An 8289-nucleotide genomic window follows, 5' to 3' on the forward strand; every position below is an offset into this window, starting at 1 on the left:
GGCCCTGCAGCAGGTGAGGAGCGGCCCTGGCTGGGCAGCAGGTACCTGGCGGCTGATGGCTGCACTCCGGACCCCAATCACCAGTCCCCTGGGGTGGTGCTTGATGCGTGGTGCATCGTGCGAAAAGTGTTATGGAGCAGGCGCGATTTTGATGTCTTTAAGCTTCCTCACGGTTTAGTTCAGTGGGATTCCTGGCTCCGTGCAGCCAGTGCAATTTCGGCTTTCCAGCTCTCTGGAACCAATACTTGTTTTTTTATACTCGTGCTGTGGCCTGAAGTAGATACAATTGCATACCTTTGAATATAGGCTGCGTATAATATTGGGTACTATAGAGTAATGTAGGGATTTCATTTTCAATAAATTGTAATAATGGGAGAAGGGGAGAATAATCCTAGGCTGCTCTATTAGGCATGTTCTGTTTTAAGAACTCTACCAACTTTCCATTAAAGGGAACTTTTTCATCATAGTGCAGATACAGGAACATACTGGAATATTCCATAATGCAGACCTGCAATTTATTCTGTTAAACTGATAAAGGGAAAATGTCACTTAATACAGTGACGGTTCTTAGCCCAATGCGCTTCTGTCTCTCAAAATGCTAGTCAAAGGGGTTTTCTTTTTTCTAGGTAGAACAATGCTTGAAGCGCCTATGGAAAATGAACTTGGTGGGCTGCATTGAAACTCTGGCAGAACTGATACCCAGGTAAGTGTTGTCATCCCCTATATATATATATACACTATCCAGTAAGAGTCTGCAGAGCTAAAGGGATGGGATGCTAGATCATAACCATCTCCTCACCTGTGCTGTCAATACAGGAAAAAGGCATCCCAAGGCAATGCAGAGTGCTTGGTTCCCAGCCAGCCTGTACTGGAAACAGTGGCTCTGAAGGTGCTGGGAGGTTGCAAGCTCCTACTACGTCTACTGGACTGTTGCTGTAAAGCTTTTCTGTATCCTTTTTTCAAAGTGAAAATGTTCTTAGAATTCACCAGAAGCACCTCATGAGACCAAAACCAGGCTGCTTTAGGCCCTGTACTGCTGATGGACTCAACTGTGCAATTCATACATGCAACTTGAAGTTTCTTTGATAGCCAACACCTTATTTTCAAGTTACTATGTAGGAACCTTGTGCTGTTGGCTGGCTGCTGGTCTGGCCTTGAGCAACCCAAAATTTGAATACTCATCTCCCAAATTATCCAGGATGTTGCCTTGTGGATTGCCTCTAGTCGGTGTGTTCAGCAAGTTTCATTACATGCTGTTTATTTTTTATCCTTAACTGGTATAATCTTCAGCTTGTCCATTAAACATCTCTGCTCAGAAGAATTCATACTTTTGAACACTGTGGCTTCAGGGTTGTTGAGCCGGCTATGGTTTGTGTGTTCAAAAGTCTGTTTGTTGTCTGTCTGATGTGCCTGTCAGGGAGAGGGCTTGTAATTAGTCCTTGCTGCTGAGTGAGCTTTATTCAGCTGGGAGGAGGGGAGGTCTCTCCACTCTTCTGGACTTGATTCTAGCACCTGAAGAGTTGTATAAGTGGAGGGAGACTTCTTACATGCTGTTACAGAAGGCTTTGTTCTTGGTTCATAGCGTATGTTATGTAGTACTAATGAAATCTTAGCGTTAATGCCAACCTGCCACAAAGGCTAACTCTGCAGCAGGCACAAGTCCTGCCTCAACCTGAAATGGAAAGGCCGGCATAAAGTTGTTCTATAATATTGCTGAGTTTTCCAGGAAAATACGTGTTCTGGGGTCTCTCAGTTTGAGGAAGTAACTGCTGTCTGTAGTGAAGGAGTAACAGCATTATGTAAAGAACTCAGTAAAACATTCTTTGGCAAAAGAAATCTGTCTCCCCAGTAAACATCAAGTAAGCGATTGTATGGCATCAGTACTTGTACTATTGTACCGAGGTGGTACAGATTGCTTTTGGGGAAGACCTCACGTCAAGTGATTTGGCTGTGACCTGACTACCTGATGAGTTCCAGGTGTGGCACTCAGCAAAGCTCCAGGGAAGCAGAGCGGCTCCTGATCAGGAATTTATGAGTGAAGTTACTTCTAGCTTCTGATCTTGAACAGTTCATTAATGGTCAGGCTAACATTGAGGAAAGTGTGGTGATGGGAGAATACAAGATAAGCTTGTACTGAGGGGGAATAGGGAAGGGGCAGCTTGGAATCTCTTCCATCAGGTCTCTGCTTGAGCTGAAGTTAGTTGTTCAGTGAGCACAAGGTTTTGCTAGAGGAGACTCCATACCTTTCTGTCTTCTCTCTTCAGGATTCAATACAGGTGTGTATTGCAGAGCCTTATGTCCTTGTATGGCACGTTATCAGCATCACTTCATCTGGTATCTGAGACGCAACAGATACCTTACATCAGGGGGTTTACCTTCCCATCTGATATCTGTAACTTCCTTGGAGTTAATGTTTCTTCTGAGATGAAGAAGCAAAAGGCTAGAATGCTTACAACAAAAAAATCTACCAGCTGGATGAAGAAGTTCTTCCCAACAATGCCAGAGGCAGTGTCAAAGGTTGGGAAAAAGAGAAATTCTGTGACCTGCAGGAGTGCTGTGAAAAACTGTAGCATGCAGTGCTGCATGGACGTCGGAGAGCCAGTTCTGGTGACTGGAGCCAGCAGAGGTAAGGCCTTGTGCCACAGTGCTACTGGTTTCTGGCATCTGAGACTGACCCCAACTTCTGACCAACAGAGCCAAGCGCTGCTACTAGCCACAGAGTGCACTTCTAATAAGAACTCCCCTCTGCTGTCCTTGGAAGAAGAGGAGAATGTGGCATGCACCCTTGCTTTATAAATGTGGATAATGTTGGTTGTAACATTTTGGGGTTTTGTTTTATGTTTAATGATACATTGTTTCATAGCAAAGCCTGCAGAGAAGCAGGTAATGAATGCAGTATACTGGTCTCATAAATATTTATTTGTATTTTCCTGCTTCTTCATAGATAGGGCCCAAAGATAGTGAGGGAAGCTAAGAACATTGTTTGCAGTTCATACAAGAGTAGATAAAGCTGTAAATACAGGATGCAGGTATCCTGTGCTTACTGCTTCTAGGCTGTGCGCAAGTGTTCCCCTGCAGTCAGGGTTGTGGGCAGTGACTCCAGGCATCCAGGTGTTTGCATGGAGCTTTTGCCCATTAAATTCTCCTTTGCAGTCATCTGTATATCTCTGCATCCTCTTCATCCCTTGCGTGTAGTCCCCTTGAAGAGCTGAGTACAGGTATGAGCCTGCTGAGGCAGCAGTATATCTGAGAGCTTAGCAGGGCTGAGAGTATTGCAGTGTCTGTGCAAAGACTTAAAACGGTCTTTACATTGTAATGGGAACTCTCCCCTCTCATCATAGGGAAGCACCTGGGGCTTGATGTGAAGAGCTTACTTAGACCATCCAGACCTCCAGCACAAGAGGTTTGTATGGTAGCATTTTACACTTTTTGGTTTGCTTGTTTGTTTGTTTGTTTGTTTTTAAAGATCCTAACTCTCAAAGTGATAACCCTGATTGAAAATGTCCGTTTCCCTGCCTTATTTTTGCTTGTCTAACAAGCCAAGTTAGCATGAAAGCTTTGCACAGATAATCACTACTAATTTCTGCTTAGGAACTTGAGCATTTGTTGGTATGTCAAGTGAAATGACCAGAAAGCAAGCCAGTAGTAGACAGCAATAAAAATTTGAATTACCTGCTTCTTGCTGTATCCCACAAAACAAGACTGCTCTTCCACTTTCTCCTTAGGAAGTAAGGAATGTTCTCACAAAAACCTTGGTGCTCTGCTCTGCTTCAGCAGACAGGGTCAGGCATGTCATGTTTTTAAAAGACTTAACTATTTCTGTTACTCTTTGTTTCAGGGTAGAAGCATTGCATCAGCACCTTTTAAAGCAAAGTCTGCATCACTTTCCTCTCGGATAGCGAAACTGGAGCATGCTGGATCTCTTGTACAGATGGTCCAAACAGCTACGTCATTTGGGGAGCTGTCAGAGGCGCTCAGAAAAGTTATTCTGTGGTGCAAAGGCAACAAATTCAAGCCAGAAGTTTATTTTCTGCGTAACAAGTTGTTGAAAAGCAACCGGCTGCACCATGTGGAGGCTCAAGGATACAGGTAATTTTGCATGGGTGTGGGGCTTCTGGATCGCGACACTTTACATTTTAATATTATGTATTTTGCTCCACTATAGGGAAACACAGTGGTCTAACCCATTCTTTGTAAATTCAGGCGGGATCACTAGTTCAGGTGACTGCATGCTGTGACATGAACATTGTGTTTAGCTCCTGTCATTTGTGAAAGGATTTAAAGGCTAACAGATGCACCCAATGCTTAAGAGGGAGGATGAAAATGCAGCTTAAATTGTTAACATTAGACATCTGCATGTTTAATGGTAACAGTGATATGATGCAAGGGGTGTTGTCTTTCTTCAGAATGCCCTGGCTACTATTGTACAAAAGTACAACAAGGTGCTATTGTATCTTCTTGGGAAAATGGTAAAGAAGGCTAATAAACCAAATTTCTCCAAACCCCAAATGAAGCAGCTGATAAAGTTATGATTTGTGCACCTTCCTCCCCTTAAGCTTGAAGAAAAAACTCTGCTGTGTGAAAACATCTGTCCGTAAATACCTCCTGTATGGGTCACAGAAGGCATGCTGGCCAAAGCAGCACTTCCGGGCACAGTTCTGTCAAAGGAGGTTCAAGTCATCCACATGTTCGAAGAGAACTCTGAAGACTGTTTGGCAAAAACCTCCTGAGATTTTTGGAGTCCGTGACAACAGTGTATCACCCATTCTCCGAGCTTACCAGGATGGGCCTCTGAGTTGGGCAGGACATTCCAGTGCTGACAGAGGCTGTGTCAGACTAAGCGCAGCAGAGACCCCTAAGCAGCTGCTGCTACTACAAGGAAGCCCTGGCCCTGTGTGGAGAGAATCTACTGAGAACATGGATATTGATTCTATTTTTGCAACAATAGGTGTTTGATGCTGGATGTGCAAGGAGGAAAAGGGTCAAGTCATTCCACTCGTGTATATAAATTTTTTTTAAGTAAGTAAAACCATCATAACCCTAATGGTGTCTTGGTGACTCACACTCTGAATTCTGCTAAGAAAGGGGCAACTGGTTTATTATGGTTTTGTAAAACAGCTTTTTTTTTTTTTTATGGAAGGGTGTTCCTAACAGCTGAATAGTCATCATCCTTTCACCTAGCCTTGACCCAGAATAGTGAGTTTGTTATCCTTACTCAGTATCCCTTTATTGTTCAAGCACATTTTAAGTGCTGCTGTGAAATCCACAGGCTGATCACTTCCTGCTACTTAAGACAAAAGATTTGCCGCCGCTTTTCCAAGGAAGCATCCTTACACCCTTCTTTCTATACTGCTTGTGTAGGAGACAGCCCTGACTTGCAGTATTACTGTTGTTCAACACTTACTCATGTTCTGAAACCAGGCATTAACTGAACCTACTGCCTCTGAGCTGCTGCAGAAACAGGGGAAAGCACAGCCATGGCCTGCAACAGTAAACTTCTGACTGGTGAATGTGTTCCTCACTGTCCTGAAATCTTTTTAATCAAAGTACAACTTCTGCCCGCTTGGCAACATAAGGCACAGCTACTCTGACATGTATTTATGAAATAATGTTAGAACAAGCAATGGAGCTGGTGCTTTCTGCCAGGCTCTTGTAACTAAGTCCCAAGATCAGGATCACCAGGAAATACTAAGAAAAAAATGTCCCCAAATGCAGAACAGGAATCTGCTTTGTTGTAGAGCACCTGTCAACGATGGGTAAGGAAATGCTCGAAGTGAAGTTAACCTATTCCAGATCTACTTGCAATTTTCTAGGCTTAATACTGGCAGAAAACAGAAGAGCTGTGCCTGCTGGGGCAGAATTAAAAATAACCTTACTAGCCAAAGAAGTGATAAAAGCCCCTGTATTACGCACCTTGTATGAACTGATCAATTAAGTTTAGTTAATGAGAAGTCGGCACAAACTTAAAATGGTTTATTCAGAGAGCATATACAGAGCAAATAGCAGAATTCCTGTAGTAGTTTGGGCTTGAAGACTTTGTCTAGTTAGCCAAGATCCATTTTCTAGGTTTCCTGTCACAGGAATACCCAGTGATAACAAACAGCTGCAGAGAATCACACATAATTAGCCCTTTAGATATCTGATTCAACACAGTTCTACTTCAGACTTCCTGCCATTACAAGAATTGTTAGAGCTCTTTTCTCTATTCATAAACCAATACAAAAATACCCAGGTATACCACATACATTCAGGTAACATCCAGCTGCTTGAACACTTCTTGGAAAAGGCTGTGAGTAAGGGCAGACATCCCAGCAGTGACCTCCATCCTGAATAGTCCCTCCAAACACCATGCATGATGTTCCTTCCTTTTGGGCAGCAGGTGCCCAGGTAATGCCACAGTGCAGCTTGTGCACAGAATTAGGAGCCATAGTTTGCTTCATCGAAGGCCTTTCTGGCTCGTTTCAGTTCTTCATTCATAGTTAGGAGGTCTTTAACTCTGGCAAACTTCCGGGGGTCCTTGCGTATGAGAAACACAATATCCTCAACCTGTACACGACCCTGCCGCCCAATTGACATGGCCTTGTGTGTCTGTTAGGGACAGAAAGAAAAGTCAGAGTTCCTTTGCCCCTTAGTTCTTTTTTAAGCAAGCTCTCAATTCCACTTTATTTCTTGCCACTTTATAATCAAAAAGTAAGCAACTGCAGGATCTGGGCACCATCACTGTAGTCAGAAGAGAACTTCCCAGTAAACTATGGACTTACTGTTGCTCTGCTGTCCTTGGCTGCTTGTCACTTATACCCAGCACATACCACTATATAGATGTAATAGTAACAGCATCAAAACTGAAGTCAGATTACATGTAGGACACCCAGCCTGCAGAGTGCTTGAAGGTGAACAGCATCAGGCAGAACTTGGAAGCAATGCGAGGTAACTATCACAGGTCAGTTTAGGGCATTTTGATGCAGAGAAATCAAGGCCAGCCTTGCAAAGAAAAGGGATCTGCAAACAGTCAGAATAACTGGTGTGGCTTTGTTTTTAAACAAACTTTCAAACAGTATCCAGTTATCTGAGAGAGTGATGGATGGCTTCAAGCCCCACCTGCATTTCTTTTGTAGTGCAGAGCTACATTCCCATGTAAAGACACTGGAAGAACACAAAAAGTCAACAGACTTTCAAAGCTGAGTCTTCTCTTTTGTCAGCTACATATACAGTGATGCCACAGTAAACCCCAAGATCAGTTGTGTATTTCCCCCCTCCCTCCCAATACTGAGCTTAAGGAATTAAGACACCATTTTAAATCCACATGGAGCAAGATGCATGACTTTTGCCTTAATCTTGGAGGAACAGAGTTTAAGTTTAGCTTTTTCCTACTAGCATCACGTTTTGGGCCTGGGATAATGCAGTATTTGAGTCAGAGGTATTAATCTTTGTTGAAGATGTTTTGACAGCACTGTCTAGAGCTGACTTACCATTTCTGTGATAAACTCTATTACCAGGTCCTCAAGAATGTCCACTGACTCTGTGTAAGGGTTCTGGTCATCCCCGAATCCATACATCATGCATCTTACTGCAGAAAGAAACACTCAGCATGAGGCTTCTTTCATCCATTTGAGCTGCATGCATCTAGTTAGAGCCCACACATTCATGCATCAGGATGGCACTCTTGTCTGTTGGGCCAGATGATTCTTGAGCAAACATACAGGAAATAAGCAGCTAGACAGAAGGCAAAAAAAGCTTAGTGCTGTATATACAGAAAAGCATGTCAAATGACACCCTTTAAATATGCATTTAGCCTACCAACTACTGAACATCGACTGACGGTGTGACTGACCATTGGCACACTTAGGTTCAGAGAATGAATTAGCAATGTTTTTTAGGGGGCCTACACAACAGCTTTCTGCACTTTCAGCCAGGGTGCAGAATGGAAGTTGCAGTTTTGCTAAGGAAAACAGGTTTGTAACTCCACAGCTGCCTCCTCAGACTTTCAGCTGCGTTGGGGGGAATGCCATCGTCCTTAAAACAATGCTACAGTGAGCTCTGCAGCAAGAGACCCGTCAGTACGGCGGTGGGCCTTCTGGCCGGGCTCGACTCACGTTCTTTGGAGAACAGCCTCTTCCTCTTGCCTTGCCCGCCGTCCAAGCCCCCTCCAGCTTCTTCCGCGTCTTCTTCAAACTAGAGGGGCATAGCAGAGGAGAGACCGCCGTCAGCGCCCGGGGGACCCCTTCCCTCTCTCTTCCCCCTCCCCACATTTGGGATGTGACCCGAAGGGTCCCGTCCAGCAGGAAGGAC

General features: G+C 44.0%; 2 protein-coding genes across 2 annotated transcripts; one reads left to right on the plus strand and one right to left on the minus strand.

Annotated features, from left to right (window-relative positions):
• Positions 1–626: 626 nt before the first annotated feature.
• LOC104401040 (chromosome unknown open reading frame, human C3orf17) lies at positions 627–4956 on the plus strand (the record flags this gene model as incomplete). Its single annotated transcript, XM_010009309.1, has 7 exons — positions 627–703; positions 817–948; positions 1291–1368; positions 2265–2626; positions 3342–3403; positions 3839–4089; positions 4557–4956. Coding segments are annotated over 7 exons (1362 nt in total), but the record flags the coding sequence as incomplete, so codon positions are not given.
• A 1205-nt stretch (positions 4957–6161) lies between these two features.
• On the minus strand, positions 6162–8172 carry TAF13 (TAF13 RNA polymerase II, TATA box binding protein (TBP)-associated factor, 18kDa; the record flags this gene model as incomplete). The annotated part of the gene is made up of 3 exons (XM_010009310.1): positions 6162–6588; positions 7470–7567; positions 8094–8172. Coding segments are annotated over 3 exons (348 nt in total), but the record flags the coding sequence as incomplete, so codon positions are not given.
• Positions 8173–8289: the final 117 nt, after the last annotated feature.

This window comes from Nestor notabilis, unplaced genomic scaffold (genome assembly GCF_000696875.1).
Source record: "Nestor notabilis isolate BGI_N333 unplaced genomic scaffold, ASM69687v1 scaffold35032, whole genome shotgun sequence".
Classification (NCBI taxonomy): domain Eukaryota; kingdom Metazoa; phylum Chordata; class Aves; order Psittaciformes; family Psittacidae; genus Nestor; species Nestor notabilis.